Raw genomic sequence first — 20,880 nt, 5'->3', positions numbered from 1 at the left:
ATAATGTATATTTCAGTTTAATTAAAGGAGACCTAGATGATTTCTTTGGAAGACCTGTGGACATTTGACTCCCCCCAGGAGAATGTCTCTGCTGTCAAGCAGGAAGTGGGAGGATCTCCTGGGGGTCACTATGGTAACGGAAACTGGAAAAGCTGGCCCAGTGGGTGGAGATGGGGGAAGCCCAGCTTTCAGAGGTGGGGCAAGAGATCAATAAAAGGGACTGTGGTTAGTGGACAGGGGTCTTTGGTTGCCCAACCCCCATCGAAACCCTGAGTACTGAGGAGGAGTCCCAGAGCTGAACAGGGTGATCTTGAGAGGACTGGCTTCCATAACCTGTGCCAAGGGGCAGGGGATCTATGCTCAATTCCCCAGTGTGGGGGGATCCATGAGAAGGAATGAGTGCCTCTTGGGAAAGTGCATCCCAGGCAGGAGGGAAGTGGGCACAGAGTAGCTCCACTCCCGGCAGGACTTTTCCTGCCAGTTGCCCAGAGGACCCCTGGTCAAATCAAAGTAGGGTATACACAAAAAGTAGCACATATGAGTTATCTTGTTGGGCAGACTGGATGGACCGTGCAGGTCTTTTTCTGCCTTCATCTACTATGTTACTATGTATGTTACTATGTAAATCATAAATAATTCTTATTAACTGCTGTATTCTCCTTTCAGAGTTCAATGCAGTGTACAGCAAACAGTAAATAAAAACAATCTCTAAAAAGAAAACAAATCATAAAAATAAAAAGAAATGAATAGTTATATCTAGTTAGTAGTACTAATGGGAAACAAAAACAGTCTAGGATGGGTTGGACTTATATTGGACATTAACCGGATGTGACTATGGCCTCTTATGCACATGAGATGTAAATATTAGGATTATTCCATGAACTGTTATTTGGTTTAAGTCAACATAGTAAAGGAAATGTTTGAAGTTTATATACTGTGATTGCTAGTCATTATTTGAGAGTGGGAAAACCCTTCGGCCTACCGGAGATTTTCTTTTCTGGCCTGCACCAACTCATCAGATTTGAACCTGTTTTGTGGATCCTGGTATCAGGTACTTGACCAAAGGAGCTTAGCCGGCAACCCAAACTGTGTGGTGAGATCTGGGTTACAGTTATTGAAGAACTCAGTAAGTTACTTTCTGGGTACCTGAATGATACAAGCGCGGGGTACAAATGTAATGAATAAATAAATAAATAAAATAAATAAATCTATGGACTCTCAAGACAGAAAGCAGCGCACCTTTCAAGTAAATATGTTAAAGGCCTATGCAAATCACACAACTATGGTGCTAGTTGTGTGCAGCCTACCAGAATAATGTCAGGATATTGAGCCCATACCTGACCTCCTAGCAGAGACATTACCAGATTGTTGTGACCAGCATCTAAAAAAATGATAACTGCAGTGGATGAATATTGACCTGTTTATGATTATTTTCTTCTTTATTTCTGATTCTTTTGTTAAATTATTTTTTCTTGGTATTCTATTTTAAAAGTGATAAACAAAAAGGGCCATTATTCAGACTGCGGGAGGTAGCCGAGCTGCCTCTCATGGTCAACTCTGAGCCCAGATATTCAATGCAAGGTCGTTTCCACTGACCAACACTGAATATCCAGTTTATTTTTGTTTGGTGTGGCAGAACAGTGTGTTTTAAGCCTGTAAACTACCTAAATTAATTTGGAAGTGTATTTCTCTAGTTTGGCCAGTAGATGGTGCATGTTCATGCTTAAAGCTGTTAGGACTGACTTCTTTTTCTTTTAGTTAGCACACAGATAATAGGAAGTGCCTTGCAGGGATGTAACCAGCTTCTTTCAAATGTTGTTGTTCTGGGCTCTGATTGGTCAGGAGTTTGAAGTTACCCAGCAGTTGCTGGCAGTTGCTTCAGTTTCAGTCCAGAAGAAGAGAGAGAGAGCTCTTTGCTGAAGCCTTGTAAAACCAGTTATGCTTGATAACTGGTGAGCAGCTATATTTCCTAATCTCCCCAGGTATTGTTTAGAAAGTAAACAAATGTTTAGTTTGTGTTATAATTGATCCATATTTCAGTTACTGGTTATTGTTTGCTGAATGAATATTCTTAGTTCATTATTCATTTTTTAAAGACAATAAATAATTGTTTATTGCCTGTGCCTGTCTGGACTGATAAAGAATCCTGGTGGTTTGTATGTTGGGTCTGTGAGTGCTTTCTAGGAACCATGGGAGCACTGGGAGTGTGGCCACAGTAATCTAGAAATCACTGGGGATAACTTGAGAGTGGGAGACTCACCCAGAGGTGGTTGTGACTCTGTCGATGGGAGGAGGGTGCTAATGTACAGCACAAGCAGCAGGTGCAGGTGGATGTGAGCTGTGCTGGGGATAGACCATTTATGTTGCTGCAGGGTAACCCCAGGTGGGTGACTAGGCATTTTGTGACAGTCAGTTATGTTTAAACTGGCCTCATTCACAAGCTGATGTTTAGTGCTGGCCAGTTATGTTTAAACCAATCAGATATATCTGCTATTTTGGTGGCCAAATATGGCTGCCAAACTTAGCTGGTGATTAGTTGACAATCGGTGGATAGCTAGTTATATCGTGCAATATAATTGGCTATCTGCTAGGCACTAACAGGTAATATTTAATTAAATGTATTTTTTATTTGAAATTTTCCATCATTAGTATAAAGTACTGATTATAAGAAAACAATATAGCCCACATCACAAGATTGAGAGAGAGAGAGAAATAATACAATAATGATTAATCCCTGGCACTAACAAAATTTATACTAACCCCTAATAATCTTATCCATACCCAACCAGAATCATCTTGCTTCCTTAGCTAACAGCAGTCTTTCTAACTATTCTGGATCAAAAATAATATAGGTAATATCTGGAAAAGTAATTATACATTTCACAGGAAATTTAAAAAAGAAACTTGCACCAAGTGCTGAACTCTCAATTTAAACTGAAGAAATTGCTTATATTTAAGTTGTCTTGCTCTAGAAACATTAGGAAAAACCTGAAGTTTCGTTCCACAAAACAGAAAATCTATTTTTTACCAAAATATGTCTTCAAAAGAAGTATCTTATTCCTCTCTAAAGTAAATGTTACCAAGAGAGTAGCACAAGTAGGAATATCATCCTGAGTTGTCTCCAAAAACTCAATCAAATTTAAAGATTTAATAATTCTGGTCTGGTTAAATGGTTTTGAATATCGGGGGGGGGGGGGGGGGATTTTTATTTCAAAAAGGAGAAAGAAATAGCACTAAGTAGTACTATTATGCTATTACTGAAGAGAATACTGAACTGCTAGAAGGATTAAGACTCACCATAGGACCAGGTGGACCACCCTGGCCTGCCGCTCCAGGAAGACCTTGTTCTCCCTACAGAAAAAAAAGGAGAAGACCAGCTTGATATAGGATAAATAAATTTACAATATTAAATAAATGATATTAAATATAGTCCCCCTATATTCAGCTAGCGGCAGTCAGCGTCTTTTTAAAATGTTTACCGTTGCCGGCTGAATTAGCCCCCAATATTTAGTGCCGGGCCATGTTCAGGCACCAACACTAAATATTGGGGGCTAAGTATGGGCAGGCAGGCTGTCTCAGCTTATGCAGGTTTGACCAGTATTCAGCCGGGCCCACATAAGAAAGTTATGCAGGCCCCGGATTAATATCGACTGGGACCCACATAACTATGTTTTTTTAAATAAAACCTTCCTGATCCCTCTCCAGTCTAATACCCCCTCCTACCCCTACCCCACCACAATTTGCTAAGTTCTTCTCCTCCCCTCCGAATGAACCCTCCACCCCCACCCCAATATCTAGATAGGCCCCCCTCAGAGCTTACTTGTCTCCTTGGTGGTCCAGTAGGGGTCTCTGGGGTCAGGAATGCAGCTCCCACTCTTACCTCAAAACCCCCACTGGACCATCAGGAAGACAGGTACACCTGGGGAGGCCTACCTAGACATCGGGAGGGGGGCAGAGGCAGGGGGGGGGGTTGTTCAGGGGGAGGGACTTAGCAAATTGCAGAGGAGGGGAAGAAGGGAGGGGAGTATTTATTAGAGAGACTGGAAGGGAAAAATCAGTTTATTTTAAACTAGTTATGTAGGTGCCAGCCCAATATTCAGTGCCAGCATTCCCCTAACCACCGGCTTCTCCCCAATGCTGCCCTTGACCCTGTGGCGTTCTGTGGCTCACTTCCACCCGGGGCGGATCACTGCTGCGTGCACCCCCCCTGGCTGCAGGGCAACACAGCACCCCCCCGGCATCACCCCCCTGACCCAGGTGACACGGCACCCCACAGTCCCAGTCCCCACCTGTCTTACCAGCTGTGTCGCGTCTGCGCTGCCGTAAAAGAAGAAAATTGCCTTGTCGGCCCTTCCCTTACTCTCTCTGTCGCGCCTTTTGATGTAACTTCCTATTTCCTCGAGGGCGGGACAGAGAGTAAGGGAAGGGCCGACAAGGTGATTTTCTTCTTTTACAGCAGCGCAGACGTGAGGCACCGCACCACGCAGCTACCGGGTGGATGGAGCTGGACTCGCCAGCAGAGCACCCCCCACCCGTTGACACCCGGGGTGGACCGCCCCCACCGCCCCCCCTTGGTACGCCACTGCCTTGACCTGCCCACTTTTTAGTTGGGTGGTCTGTGGGGATATTCTGTATCACTCTCCAGTTACTGTATCCTCACTTAAATTGCTTTGAATATTGGCACAATTATGTTTTACGTACTTACCACAGGACCAGGAATACCACGGAGGCCTTCTGGACCAGGTTTTCCTGTTGGGCCCTGAGGACCAACTGGGCCTGTTTTCCCTTCAGGACCTTCTGCACCAGGTTCACCCTAGAGAAAAGAAAAATTGCCACTGCAGCAAGACAAGACAGCTCCAGGTTCAATGCAGCAATTTTTTCAAGATTCTGTGGCAAAACTTAACAAATGTGCTTTGTTTTTATTGGATAGCACATTTTCAAAGGTTTTCATATTAACATGCAATTTTCTACACTTCTGTATCTATGCCATTTTCTGGCACTTCTTACAACTCCAATGAATTTATTTGTTGTTTTTTTATGGAAAGGGATCATGGTGATAGGAAGGGAGGAGAGAGAGAGTGAATATGAGATGGGATATGGAGGATGGAGAGACAGGGAAACAGAAAGAAGATCAGCTCTTAGAAGAAGGAAACAGGCAGGATAGACAGATTGATTACAGATGGAAGGATGGTTAGGGGTGTATGGGGAGGAAAAATAATGATGAAGAAGGATAAGGAAAGAGATGGAAGAGAAAAAAGGCATTCTGGAGTGAGAAAGGAAATCAAGGATCCTGGAGTTGGGAAAAATTATCCCATAGCTCCCCTTACTCAGAGCTCCTATTATCTCTTCACTCTTTACCTCCTTTCCACCTCCAATCTTGACTTACACACCAAAGAATTTTTGATTTCCATTCGCACCCCACAGTACCATCTCTACCTCTGATTTCCATTCACTATACATATACTTCTGATCACCTCTTCCCCATGCTCCATCAAATTCCTTCACTCATTCTACCCACCATGCTACACATCATACACATCCTCTGATCTCCTCGCCCTCCCATACCCCTTAGATCCCATCATTCTCTTTCTACACTATTTCTCCATACAACCCAGATCCTTTCAGATCAGCTCATCCACAAACTGCATACCTACTGATCCCCTCACTCTTCTTCAAACCCTCTCTCCCCTCATTCCCATCCAGTGGTGTGCTGGAGCTAGTCTGCGAGAGCCGGTTGTTATCTTTTCCAAAGTTTTGCGAGCCAGATGTTAAAACAAGGACCCAGCTTTGGCAGCAGCAATTGCAACAGGCTCTCTTCAGCCAGCCCTGAGTCCTCTCTGTTGCAACTTCTTGTTGCCACATGGGAAGGACCCAGCAGAAGGAAAGATTTGGAGCGGCTGGGGCAGGCTGGAGGTGGGGTAGCATTTTATTTTTTGTGTTCTCTTTTTGTCTCCTCAAATATGGTAACCGAATCCCTTCTGTCTTGCCTCCAAGTACCTGCTGTTTCATGCTCTCACTGACTCCTATTTCTTTTGATGTCTACTTTACACATTGTGATTTGTGAGACAAGGATAACACTACTGTAGAGAGAAAATACATATGTTGAAGTTTTGGGTGTTTGAAGGGCTAGTGGTTAAAGATATTTGGCAAATGTTTTATTGACCATATGTAATATCTGCATTACATAGGAGCCGAGTCTGTGGGTGCTGTGGGTGCTTGAGCACCCCCAATATTGAGAAAATTCCTTGTATGTGTCCAGGGAGGGGTTATTTCCACTGGGCTTAGCACCCTCAATAATTTTGAAAAGTTGGCTCCTATTAGCAAAGGTGCCTGTATTGAGAAAGTGTGCTAGGGTTTGTGCATTTATGTTGAGGCGTCAGGTTTTGTCGGATTGTGTGAGGAAAAGGTGTGATAGATTAATGTATACCTGTGTAGGGAGTCCTTTTACTAAGGTGCGCCGAACAATGGGCTACGCTAGTGTAAGCACGTGTTTTGGGCGAGCACACCTGTAAAAAAGGCCTGTTTAAATTTTTGCTGAAAATGAACATGTGGCAAAATAAAAATTGGTGCTCGCCCATTTTGTGTCTGAGACCTTACCGCCAGCCATTGACTTAGTGGTAAGGTCTCACACGGTAACTGTGCGGTAATTGTCTATGCGCATAGAATGACGATTACTGCCCAGTTTCCAGCGCACGTAGTGGACGCGCATAAAAAACGAAATTACCGCCCTGGCCTTGCGGTAGCCGGGTGGTAACTCCAAATTGACGTGCGTTGGGTGTGCATAGGTGCCTACGCGGCTTAGTAAAAGGGCCCTTAGGTGTGTTATAGTTTGTGTGCTTGTGTTAAGGTTTGTGTGTCCGTGTTTGCAATGGTGCGACAGATCGTTTGATGTGTGTATTTCTTTTGAGTATCAGAATTTCTGTGGGTCTCAGAGGTGTAGCCTGACAACAGATTTTGGGTGGGCCTAGGCAAGAAGTGGGTGGGCACCATGTGTTCTCCCCTTCACCCACCACCAAAACAAAATCTCAGCTGGTGGGAAAACGCTTCTTTCCACCTTAGCAGTCTACAGCAGGCATGCGCTGAAAACTGAGCATGCGTAGGTGCTGGTATCCTGGAGAATGGCGTTTTCATTACCATCAGGGGGAAGTCTTCTGCTGGCGGAGCTTGGGATCCCCACCTGCTACTGCTAATACGTGTGCTGCTGTTGGGTGGGCCCCGGCCCACCCAGGCCCACCTGTGGCTACGCCATTGGTGGGTCTGTTGGGCGGGAGTGCCAGTTTCTGTGTTGAGGTCTAGGAAGTGGTGTCACTGTTGGTATGTATGAAGATGGGACTTCAGGAGTTGAGTGTTTGGATATGTACTTGTACTTGGATATTAAGGTTTCTGTATTTGGACTGGAAGTATGAAATGTCAGGATTTGTCCATTTGTACTTTGATGGCAGGGTACATATGTTGTAGTGTCAGTATTTCCACATTTCAGTTGGTGTATCGGGAGATGTTCCTTTTGAGGGTGACAGAATTTGTGTGCCTGCATTGGGCAGGGATGCAAGGGTTTGTGCTGTTGGGGATGGAGAATGGTTTCAGGATTTGTGTGGTTGAATCTCTGTATCAGGATTTTTGTTATGTGTGTTGAGATGTAAGCTTTTGAACATCAGTAATTCAGGGTTCCGTTGCATTTCATTTCACCCAGGAAACACCCCTGGGAGAGAGAGAAAGGGACAAGCTGCACATAGATGAGAAGGAGAGAAGAGGACAAGCTGCACATGGATGGAAGGGAAGGGATAAGAGAGGGTGACATGCTGTATATGGAGTGAAGGAAAGGGAGAGGGGGGAAGGGAAAAGGGGAAATGCAGCACATGAATAGAAGGGAATGGAGAGAAGAGGGAGACATGCTGCTCATAGATGTTTGCTTTTTAAAAAATGTACATCTTTTCTAATTTTGTATGTAGTAGAGTATGGAAGAAAATGCATTTCTGTTACTTTTATCAGTATTTTCACTGCTTATAGAATCTGGCTTTCTTAGGGGAGTCTCCAGTTTTTGTCTGCATGTTTTTTGTGGCTCCCTATTCTGTATCAGTTGAGGATCTGTCCATGTTTTGCATGTGCGACTGGAGTGAAGGATTCTGCTAGCATGTTGTGCCTGTGTAGGAATGTATAACAGTCCAGCTTGTTCCAGTTTCCAAATAATGGATATATTGGTATATAGGTTGAAAAATAGTCTGCCAGTAAGTCATACATCAGATTTAATGTCAAAACATTTATTAGGAAAAGAATTAGCAGATTAGGATGCAACTCCATTTGTTAAATCTTGGATAAATAGCAAACATACCCCCCCCCCCCACACACTTTTTACAAAGATGTGCTAGCTGCTCCTGGTGCGGCAATGCCAACATGTCAGCATTGTTGTGTGGCTTTGTAAAAGTGTGTGTGTGTAGGGGGGGGGGGGGGGGATAAGTTGACTACAAATACAAGAGTCAACCAAATACAAAAATCAACCAAAGCATTCTGTGAAAATCAATTTGCCATATGGAATTTATAGTAAAGAATATTCTCTGTTTTAATAATATTTGTAAATTGGTTGCTGCCTACACATATCCTTTGTACCAATAATATATATAATACAGTTACATACACATATACGGTTTTGTTTTTTGGGTTTTTTTGGGAGAGAGAGCCCATTGTTAAACATTTACCAGCATACCACTGCTCCCATCCCAGGCGTTCTGTTAATCATTTTCTCTCCACATACTTCCCTATCCTGTAATTTCCTCAAATGCCCTGCATGATCTCTTACAACTTTCTTGCACCACCTCAACTCCCACATTCTCCCAGTTACTTTCTTTCCTAATTTCCTTGTTGCTGCAACACCATCTTCAACACCATGATCCCCTTCTTGATGACACCACTAACCCTCCACTCACGATTTAGGGCTTAAAAGGGGACACTGGCAATACAATGCATTGGGTTTTTAAGTTTTCCTCTCTTTCTGGCTCCTGAATAATGTGTTCTGTGTATGTACAGAAAATGTAACATTTGAATGCAGGAGGCAGAAGTGACCTGATGCATTTTTACTGCCATTGTCTTCCTTCAATTCTCTAGGTGGCGTGACTGGATTACGGCAGGGGAAGGGGATGGCAACAGAGAAGAAGGAGTGGTTTTGCTGTAGCCACCTATCATACATACCACATCTTTTTCTCAACCGCAGGTGTAGTGCAGTGAATTCAGTGGGAATCAAACAATTCTTTGGCAGGGCAAGCATATGCAGTTCTTACCATAGCGGCAGAATTGTGGTGGACTGGGGACCTACTTATAATGTAATGAGTACAATACATTTCAGCAATAAATTTTTTCCTAATATGAAAAACAAATTCACTTACATGAATGTGAATGAGAATAGATTTGTTTTCAAAGTAAAATCTTAAGATTAAGAAATCGTGCACGGTATTTTTACCTTTGCTCCTTTTTCGCCTTGTCTTCCCCCAGCACCAGCGGCTCCTGGAGGGCCCTATACAATTTGAAGACAAAATGGTTTTATTAAAGATTTAAACAATAACATTACAGTGGTGACAAATATGCCCAGGTCCTTTCTTGTAATCAAATTATGAATGTGGTTTATATAAACTGAGATCATTCATCTGCAAAAATCAGCTCATCAGTAATAGAAAAATGGTTGCCACTATCATTTTGGAGATCAACTACTAATAGACTATAATGCCATTGTTTACTAGGATGCGTTATGGTAATAATGGAATCCTTTTATTAAAGTGTACTAAGCAGTCAGCATGGGTTTTAGTGTACACAACCACGGTAACAGCTACAGCATACTAATAGGGCCTTATTCTATAAAGGTTATGCTCCTAGATTTACACTCCCAAATTTACACTCCTAAATTTATGGGAGCATAATTTTCATTTCTAAATTTACACTCAAATTTAGGAGCGTAACAGGCCGTAAATTAAAATTAGCATAAATTTAAGAACATAACCTTTATAGAATAAGGCCCAAAGCGACTAGTGTGGTAAAAATCCCACTCTAAGGTGGCACTTAAGTGGGCACTTTCTGTTAGGTGCCCTGATGCCCTACAGGGAGCGCTTATTCTATAATGGCATCTGAGCGTCCAGATACCATTATATAATTAGTAGCATAACCCGGTATTAGCACACCTTACATTTAGCCACTTGAAGTTACAGCAGTCATAGAGTTGGCACAAGTGCGGTTTCTAAATATGGCAATGGTGTAGGTAACTTATGTATGTACCTGGGAGCTGTATCTATGCTTCTCCTGTGCTCTGCCCATGTGTGTACCCACCTTGCCTTTACACACCTTTATAGAATAGCGCTGATGGCGCTAAAATATGTGCTACGTCTTGGTGCATACACATGTGAAAAGGGCACCTATAGAATTGCTCATAAAGGACTAGATTCAGTACATGGAGTCCAGCACCAAAAAGAATGAGTGTTGAGCGCTATTCTATAAACGGTGCTCCGAGTTGGGTGCCATTTATAGAATAACGCATAGCACCGGGATCTGTGCCCAACTTTGGGCATGAGAATTTATACTAACTGAAACCTGATGTCATTCGTCACACATAAACTTGGCACAGATCTTCCAAATTCTATAATAGTGTATGCATTTTTAGTGAACGTCCTCAGTTGTGCGCTAACAGATTTCCGTGCGCATCTTTATAGAATAGCACCTGGCAAGATGCACAAATAAATCCAAATTGTTGCCAATTTGCACCAATAATTGATTATTAGCACCCAGTGATTGGTGCTAATTTGCTAATTAACTAAATTGTGCATGCAAATTGGGTGCACCCAAATTTACACACGTACCTTTGAGCAGCATATATAGAATATGAGAACAATGGTATAATGGCAAAACCACTGCTAAGGATCACAGGCACCATTTTGAAGCCAGCGCCAGCATGGGCAGAAGTGACTAGGGATCTTTCCTACCCCAGACCTCCTGGACTATCAGGGATTGATAGAGGTAGGCCTGGAGGGGCACTGTCAACTTTGGAATGTTCCAGCCCTTTTACAGCTCCCTCTATGCTCATAGGCTTGAAAATGCTTGTGTTATTTTTTTCAAGAATAACATAGCTTGTGACCCCTGCCCTGCAATGGGAAAAGGAAGCAAATGCTTCAATAAAGATCTAGACCAGAGGTTCTGAAGCAGCAGTGGCGAAACGGAAGCTAACGTTGACCACGGTCTGAATAAATACGAAGGAGCCACCAAAAAGATTTGAGTCTCAGGCATTAAAGCTAAGTACTGCTTTTTCTAACATCGGAATTAGGTTTATCTATCAGCGATGTTATGAACTTTTCTGATTATTTGATTTAAATAGCCTCAGGAGGTTTTTTCCCTATGTTGAAGAAGCCCTAGCCCTTCTATTTGCTTTTTGAAAGTAAGAAGGTGCTTCTTGAGGTTTTTCCTCCTGTTACACTGAATAACTGGCTTACTTTAAGAAAGTTTCCTAGTTCTTATGTTTATTGGATTCTCCTTAGGTGGAAACTTATTCCCTGATTTTTTTTCCATATTTTTATTAAAGGGTTTTTTTTCAAAACATAAAACAGAAAGAAAATCATACAATATCAACAATCCATGGCAAATAAAAGAAGCCAAAATAAAAGAACAGAGCATTATCAGCGTTCCATCCGTAGATACCAGGAATGTAAGACATTTGAAGTCAAAATGATTAAATATTTTGACACCCACCAGACAGGACTTAACAAAGATCTGGGTTTTCTAGCCCATTACAAAGCATAAAATTGTATTGCCTTGTAAATTGTATTGCTCTCCTGTCTCCCTGACTCTCACCTATCCAACCCCATCCTGTTAGACTGTCACTGAAATGCTTTGATGTTTCAATCATATATACTGTCATCTACCAACATTTGCTTATTTCTGATCTGATGAAGAAGGGCAACCTTCGAAAGCTAATCAAGAAATGTATTAAGTTATGTCCAATAAAAGAGGTATCATCTTATTTTCTTTTCCATGTTTTATTTTGTTTTATTTCTATTGATTACCTACCAAGCAGGAAAGACTTGGAACTCTCTCCCAGTTACCATCAAATGGGACTCAAATTATATGAATTTTAGAAAAAAACATTTAAAACTCACTTGTTCCAGCAATCTTTAGTAGTTTGAATTTGTGCAGATTTATTTTTATTTTACCAGGATTTAACTGGTCAAGTCTTTTTGTAATCCACATTGAATTCTGCATGTGGAAACTATAGAATATAAGTAAGGTGTTGTATTGTGTTGTATTGTATCACCATATTGGCTTTAACACATGTATGTTAACCTACACATATACAAGCTGCTGTTTACATGAGAGGATGCTTCTAAAATAAGGACCTAAATCACAGTAACACAAATTAATATGCAATAACATGAATTATCATACATAGACAAATCTAGCACTTAGACTGTGTACCTTCTTGGGAGTGAAGTGCCCATCGTACCTGAAATATAACTTGTTTTGAGCTACAACTGAAAAAGTGTGAGCTAAATTTAAAAATGGCTAGTCAGGTTTTATAAACCGAAATGCTGTATTTCAAATTTACTAAGTATTAGCTACTGTATTTTTCTTCTTTCTAAGCCACTTTTCACTTTTTTCTGTCCCTCTATTGTTTCTGTTCTGTTACAGATTTTGTGTCATTTACATACAGGTATATATATTTTTTTTTCTTCAAGTTCTTCTGCAATGTAATTCATTAACATTTTGAAAAGTACAATCCCTAGCACAGACCACTGAGATTCCCCCACTAGTCACCTTATCTTAACCACAGTAGACTCCATATACGTATAACTCACCTCGAGCTGGTTGGTGAGGCCTGTCATCAAATATAGTAAAGGAAGTAGTACTACTTATTCAGTTCTACTGCTTAAAAAGCTCCTCATGCAGCGCTAGATTTACTAAAGTATGCTATTAGTGCCTAACTCCTATCACCCAAAATGGAACCTGCTGTAAATAATGTGTGGTAATGCAGTAGTGCCTATTATTAAATCCAGCCCTCAGCAACTATCTACCCCTGCTCCCATATTGGACAACTTGCTTATCAGTCATCTTTGATGAACAATGTACGAAAGGCCTTACTAAAACCGAAATAGGAAACATTCACTACATCAGACTAATCAACAATTTTAGCCATTTAATAAAATAACGTAGGGGGTCTTTTACTAAAGGTTAGTTTGAGTTATCTGCAGCAGGGCCCACAGGAATAACATGAGCCATGTTGCAGATAACTCAAACTAAGTTTTAGTAAAAGACCGCCTTAAATAACTCACATTGCACAAGATCTTCCTCCAATGAATCAATTATGATGCAGTGTGCTGAATTTTCTTTTTGTCAGCAATGATTTTGCCATATAATTACTACATCCAAACAATTTACTTGATATGTAATTATGCTGTTTCTAAAGCTTCTAGATGTTTGTCAATCAAAAGTAGAAAAAGACAAGCAAACTAAATAAACAGCATAATTTTCTCATCTTACGTTGATTCTTGCATGAGGTCAGTTACTGTCAGATTTCCTAAACAAATTGGATTTTGTTGAGTTTCACTTGTAAATAGAAAATTTGACACAATATCTAAAATGTTTTTTAGGTGGTTTGGCTCACCTCAAAGGCCACTCTCCTGATGAGCTAAACTATAAGAAAGGAGAAAGTCCAATCCTCATGAATACACAGCATGAACTGGAAACAAAAGTGAGGTCACAAAAGAAGAGGAAACCAAGTGTGGAACATCCACTTCTTTATTGTCTATTGTGGGATGACTGACAGAGCCATGTTTCAGCAAGTGTGCCTGCATTAGGAGTCATGATCCCTTATCAACTGGCAATGCTGGTTGAACAAGGCAATTACAGGATAAACGTATAGTTCATCCCATACCATGCATCAGAGATGCTTCACGTTGTTTGTGAAATGCCATTGCCTCATGTATACTATTGTTTGCATCGTATGGGATGCTCTATATGTTTATCTTGTAATTGCATTGTTCAAACAGCACTGCCAAGGCTTAAGCAGGTTTTTCTTACAACCATAGCAACTCACTGCTAGACAATGAATGTATTAGATACAAAATTGCCTTAAATTCAATTTCATAGGGGCACTTAAACTGATTTTTGTTTATTGGTGAAAGAGTACGCTGATACTATTTCATAAGGGATACTTTGGCTGGACATGTGTATGCTGGCTTAAATGATTCAAGTGTCATTAGAACAGTGCTTCACAACTTTTTTGTGGCTGTGACACCATGTCTGCGGCCAAATAAAATTGTGCAGACTCCCTGGAGCTGCAGATTAATGATACACCTATGGAGAGTCCACAAGGGTTGTGACCCCAAAGATAGGTTTTGTGACTCCATTTCAGGTCCCAACCTACAGTTTGGGAAGCTCTGCTTTAGAGAGTCCTAGGTTGGTAGAATTATTCTGGTTAAAGCTGTTTGAGCTGGGGAAGTTTAGTTTACACCAGATTTAACCAGGGGGTGTTTTTGTTTTGTTCTGTTTTATTTTGTTTTTACCTAGGAGAGGTTGAAGACAAAGCAAAAGCAAAATGAAAATATGGTTGACCTAGACAGATGTACACAAACAGCTTCTCTTTCCATAATAGCTGATTGCACAATCTTCTTTTCTGACAAGGCAATCACAATTTAAGGATTATATATAATTCTCAATGGTTTTGCTATATTTGACTAAAGTTGTGGCCATCTTATTCCACTAAATAAACTTGTTTAACTTTTCTGTTATTGTTCTTATAAATCTGTTCGGGTTCGTAATAGTTTACAATTGAAATATATGGTTTCTAAGAATAATACAGTTTAAACGGCAGTTTGGTTCTATGTTTTCTTTTTTCAGGCTGTCACTGTGTGGAATAATCTTCCTAATCTAATCCATTTAGAGCTAAACTATATGCAATTACATAAGCAGTTGAAAACTTTGATAAATTTTATGGTTAACTGTCTTGATTTTATTATATAAGATTGAGTTTGTTATTTCTCACTTTTTTGGGGGTTCTTGAATTGCAAACCGCCCGGAACCTTCTATTGGGATAGATGCGGTATATATAGATTAGATTAGATTAGTATGTGAGCATTTTTCCTTTTTAGTGGGGAGAATTTTATGGAGGGATGAGACCTCTATCACCCCCCCCCCCACACACACACACACACACTCCTGTTTCAAAATAAAATGTAGCAGGTTTGAGAGGCATGACTCATGAGGTTTCTAAGTTTCTGCAAAACTGATCTCCATTGAAACAACAACAAAGCTTTAAAAATCAATCTTAGAGCTATATGGGGTTTTGATAATAGATGCAGAGATCTGATGAAATTAATGACATTCCATGTCAAGTAGGGAAGGCAGCATTTATTATAATGTTGCAGATGCTCAGTTTTTGGTTTGCATTCATTCTGTTCCATCAGCTTCAATAGGGTCTTCAGATAAACAGAGTTACATCTATCTTTCTAGCAAGCTACCTTTTTATCCTCCATTCCACAAATTTGTCCATTCATAAGATAACCATTTACATATTAAAAACATTCCAAAAGTGAACAATGAAATGTTTTTGCATTGAGGAGATGAAAGTGGTTTGATCTGAAGAATGCTTTCTTGTGAAAAATTAGATGCCATTTTTTTTAAATCAAGGAAAGCAGCTGCAGCATCAATTAGGGCCGCAAAAAACACTGTGATTGCTAAATTATAAATACAATGAATCATGATTGCCAAACAAAGGGGTTGCCTTCATTGTTAAACACTGCTTACACTGCATTAAATGCAAAGATGCCGGAAGAACTGTTCTTTCTAACAAACACCACTGGCTTGGCACAGATGGTGCTTCTCCCCAGAAAGACTGTTAATTGTTATTTATCTTACCCTCCTACACTTGAGTTCTTGTAGTGACTTGTTAAATTTTAACTCGCATAAGGAGACTCCATAACAATCATTTGAAATTCTGAAATGGTACTGCATGGATGTGTTTATTCTATCATCATAACATATTATTGCCTTTGCAACAGATTTTGCTAGGATATTCTACCATGTCTAAAGAGCTGTGCGACTACAAGTTGTGCAGAACACTGCAGCAAGAAAGTTCCTAGGCCTTAGATTAACATACCACATCATTCCAGTTTTGGAAGCCCTTCTTTGGCTCCTTACACTTTTTCAGTTAGGACAGCAAAACATTGGCTGGTGTCCAGTAAACTTCTAGGTTGGTGGACATACCTGGGTATTCAATGCCGGGAGCCACAAATGCCCTGGCATTTAATATCCAGTGTTAGTTCAGCTCACGGCTGGAAGCAGCTTGCTAGCCATTTACTGCCACAGGCTAAATCGTGATTTTCAAAAGACAGAATTTGGATGTTCTACACTGCAGTTTGTCCAAATAGCAAGGGGGTGTCTTGTGTGCGTGTTTAGGGCAGGACTAGGGAGAATCCAAATTTAGCATGTCCAACAGCGGTAATCTAACGGGAAGAAACATCCAAGTCAAAAAAGAATGGTATCCTAAGTTAGACCTGTTTCAATCATGTCCAGGGAACAATGAGGTGCTCTGATTGAGTGGCTGGCCAGTGGAGGGAATAAGGCATGACCTTCCTTGATCCCCCCCAGTGATTATTGTCCCCCTCCCTCTCCCCTGAAAGTGACACTGGAAAGGGAAACTAAGCTCTCTGAAGACATCAGGTATTCTGGACATTCGAAACAGCAGCAAGCAGGTCTGAAGCATATCCTAGTGGTCAGTGAAGTGGACTGTAAACCAGGGGATCAAATCCCATTTCAACTCTCTTTTTTATTAAATCCTTAAATTGTGAGCGCTCCAGAAACAGAGATATATCTACTGTACCTAAATATTAAAGATACCTTTAAGTATGAGTGCTATTGAAATGATGCACATTCAAGTACAGTAGATATTGTCCTGTCTCTGGAGAGTTCACTGTTTAAAATAACAGAATTGTAGTGGAATAGGAACCTGGGTGCCCTGGATTAAAGTCCACTGCACTGATCACTAGACTGCCCCTCTGCTCTGAAGAGATGTCTGTCTGGCCATTTTTGTGCAAATGCGGCCACACAGACGTCCTTCTCCCTGCTTTTTTGCGTTCATAAATTGAATATTTTACATTGAAAAATGACTGTTCATTTTGGACGTTCTCATGTATTTTCTAACAAGAAACTCTGGGGTCCATTTACAAAGGCACGCTGAAAAATGGCATGCGGTAGTGTAGATGTGTGTTTTGAGCATGCACAGAATCATTTTTCAGCTCATGTGTAAAAATTGCCTTTTTAAAAAAGTTTTGCCGAAAATGGACGTGCGGCAAAATTAAATTGCCGCACATCCATTTTGGGTCTGAGACTTTACTGCCAGCCATTGACCTAATGGTAAAGTCTCACGCGGTAACTGGGCGATAATGACCTATGCGTGTCAAATGCCGCTTGACGTGCATCTGATACGTGCGTCCAAAAAATAAAAATTATTTTTCAGACGCACATATCGGACGTGTGCCAAAAATGAAATTACCACATGAGCCACACGGTAGCCAGGTGGTAACTCCATTTTGGCACATGTTAGGTGTGCATAGATGCTTATACAGCTTAGTAAAAGGGCCCCTCTGATATTTTTCCTGTTCCAAGATGGCTGTGTGATGGATAGTTTTTTTGGATGATATAAGTAGGATTAATTCTGACTCAGACATTCCTTCAAAAATGCCTCCCCCCCACGTGTATGTACATTGACAAAAATGTACACTTCACTGGCTCCCTATCCATTTCCGCATTCAATTCAAACTTCTCTTACTGACCTATAAGTGCATTCACTCTACCGCTCCCCAGTACCTCTCCACTCTTGTCTCTCCCTACACCCCCCCTCGGGTATTCCGTTCTGTGGATAAATCTCTCGTCTGTCCCCTTCTCGCTGTTCCTTTTATCTCGCTGCACCCCACGCCTGGAATAGACTTCCCGAGCCTGTACGTCTAGCCCCGTCTTTGGCCATTTTCAAATCCAGGCTAAAAGCCCACCTCTTTAATGCTACTTTTGACTCCTAACCACTACTCACTTGCCCTGTACCCTTTTATCCCCACCTCTTTAATTCCCTTACCTCTTAGTTGTTCTGTCTGTTTGCCTGTCCTATTTAGATTGTGAGCTCTTTGAGCAGGGCTGTCTTTTCATGTATGGTGTACAGCGCTGCGTATGCCTTGTAGCGCTATAGAAGTGATAAGTAGTAGTAAGTAGTAGTAGTAGAATAATTCATATATGAAATCATATCCTGCAAAGACTCCAGGTTTCTCCAGGACCAACATGATACAAGAATACCTGTACTACAAACTACACCTCTTCCCTGGGCTCGCTGATCTCATCTCATGGTTTCCAATATCATCTTTATGCTGACGACACCCAGCTCTATCTCTCCACACCAGACATCACTGCGGAAACCCAGGCCAAAGTATCGGCCTGCTTATCCAACATTGCTGCCTGGATGTCCAACCGCCACCTGAAACTGAACATGGCCAAGACCGAGCTTATCGTCTTCCCACCTAAACCCACTTCTCCTCTTCCTCCACTCTCTATCTCAGTCGATAACACCCTCATCCTCCCTGTCTCATCTGCCCGCAACCTCGAAGTCATCTTCGACTCCTCTCTCTCCTTCTCTGCGCATATCCAGCAGATAGCCAAGACCTGTCGCTTCTTTCTCTTTAACATCAGCAGGGTTCGCCCTTTCCTCTCTGAGCGCACCCCCCAAACTCTCATCTACTCTCATTGCCTCTTGCCTTGACTGCTGCAGCCTACTCCTCACTGGCCTCCCACTTGGCCATCTATCCCCCCTTCGGTCCGTTCGGAACTCTGCGGCGCGTCTTATGTTCCGCCTGGACCGATGTGCTCATATCACCCCTCTCCTCGGGTCACTTCACTGGCTTCCGGTCAGGTGCCGCATGCAGTTCAGGCTTCTTCTTCTGACCTACAGGTGCACTCGGTCTGCAGCCCCTCATTACCTCTCTACCCTCATCTCCCCTTACGTTCCCAACCGTAACCTCCGCTCACAGGACAAATCCCTCCTCTCAGTACCCTTCTCCACCACCGCCAACTCCAAGCTCCGCCCTTTCTGCCTCGCCTCACCCTATGCTTGGAATAAACTTCCTGAGCCCTTACACCAAGCCCCCCTCCCTGCCCATCTTCAAATCCTTGCTCAAAGCCCACCTCTTCAATGTCGCCTTCGGCACCTAACCTATTCAGGAAATCTAGACTGCCCCAATTTGATTGCCCCTATTTGACTGACTGTACATTTGTCCTTTAGATTGTAAGCTCCTTGAGCAGGGACTGTCCTTCTATGTTAAACTGTACAGCGCTGCGTAACCCTAGTAGCGCTTTAGAAATGTTAAGTAGTAGTAGTAGTAGTAGTACTACAAACTTCAGTGAATTCATTTTTAAATGTTTTGGAAAAAAAAAACCTGTGTAAAAAAAATGAAGAAAGTGTTGGTTGTTTAATTCACTGCTTTATAAAACATATTTTTTCAAAAATTCTATAGATGTAATTTTTGCTAATGTTTTTAAACACAATCATGTTATTTAGATTTAATTGGCCTGATATTTAGAAAGCTTGGCCAGCATATAAAACTAAGTGCCAGCACTGATGCTTAAATTCATTTGTATATTCAGTGGGGTTATCCATGTAATGAGTACCATTTAATGTGCATTTATCTGAAGACCATGCCAGCACCCATTCATGTAGGAGGCAATTCTGTAACATGGCACCTAGAATTAGGTGTTTGGAGAGTGTGAGATAGAAACCTATTCTGTAAAGGAAACTAAAAGTACCTTTTTTCCTTCATGGAATACTAGAGTGTAACTGAATGCATATGCACCTAACATTTAGGATCTAGCACTTATGCTAGCCATAGAGCTGGTATTAAGTCTGAGCATCTAAATGCATCAGATACTCATATAACTTATAGCATTTTGTAAACTGTGTGTCTAAGAGGGAGCTCTGCTTATGCCCCACCTATGCTCTGCCCCCATGTACTGTATGCCCCCTTACAAATACACACTATGTGCTAAATTCTATATATGGTGCCTGAAAATTCTGTGCGGAAAACAAGTATGCCTAGGCATATTCTCTAAAGCGTGGAAATCTACCATACTGAAATAATTCATCAAGCCATTGATTTAGAAAAGTAAAGAAAAATCCAACTTCCCAAATTTGGAAGAAAGTTAGGAGAGATATAATTGGGATATTTAAATACTAGCATTGCTTAAATGCATAGAAGGTAGTCTCTTTCAAATTAAAGAACACTCTGGAACAAGGGGTCATAGGATGAAGCTGAAAGGCAGTAGACTGGGGAATAATCTAAGGAAATATTTCTATATGGAAAGAGCAGTGGATTCATGAAGCAGTGGAGATGGTGGAAACAAGGACTCTATTTGAATTTAAGAAGGCATGGGGCAACCACAGAAGATCTGAAGTAGAGGAGGGATTGTAGAACTTAGTAGTTGGTATATATGGGCAGACTAGATAGGCTGTATGGTCTTTATCTGCTGTCATTTCTCTCTTTTTATGTTTCTAGATCTACAGAAAGAAATATTAATTTTAATATATGCTTAGGATTCTCCTAAAATAAGCCTTATCTAAGAACATTTTTTAACACTCATACATTGTATACTGAAACCACTATTATTCTGCATCTGTACTAATTATTAATATTGAGGAAAAGATATGATATTAATATATCAGGCCTTTTCTCTTCAATGAGATCTCCCATATTCTACTGCAATCGTTAGTATTATCTCAAATTGGCTATTGTAATATTATATATTCTAGTTGTAAAGATAACATTCTCAAAACAACCTACAAATTGCACAGAATACAGCGGCACAACTTACCTTTAGGGCTCC

General features: G+C 41.2%; 1 protein-coding gene across 2 annotated transcripts in view; it reads right to left on the bottom strand.

The window, feature by feature from the left end:
* Positions 1 to 20,880, bottom strand: part of COL11A1 (collagen type XI alpha 1 chain) — a 700,769-nt gene that overhangs the window by 55,266 nt on the left and 624,623 nt on the right. For both annotated transcript variants that reach the window (XM_030205574.1, XM_030205575.1), the window contains 3 exons: positions 9,452 to 9,505; positions 4,706 to 4,813; positions 3,298 to 3,351 (listed from right to left, as the gene is read on the bottom strand). In XM_030205574.1, coding sequence (XP_030061434.1) covers positions 3,298 to 3,351; positions 4,706 to 4,813; positions 9,452 to 9,505 — 216 coding nt within the window. The remainder of the gene's footprint in view (positions 1 to 3,297; positions 3,352 to 4,705; positions 4,814 to 9,451; positions 9,506 to 20,880) is intronic.

This window comes from Microcaecilia unicolor, chromosome 6 (genome assembly GCF_901765095.1).
Source record: "Microcaecilia unicolor chromosome 6, aMicUni1.1, whole genome shotgun sequence".
Lineage (NCBI taxonomy): Eukaryota > Metazoa > Chordata > Amphibia > Gymnophiona > Siphonopidae > Microcaecilia > Microcaecilia unicolor.
This window is presented reverse-complemented; position numbering and strand designations above follow the sequence as displayed.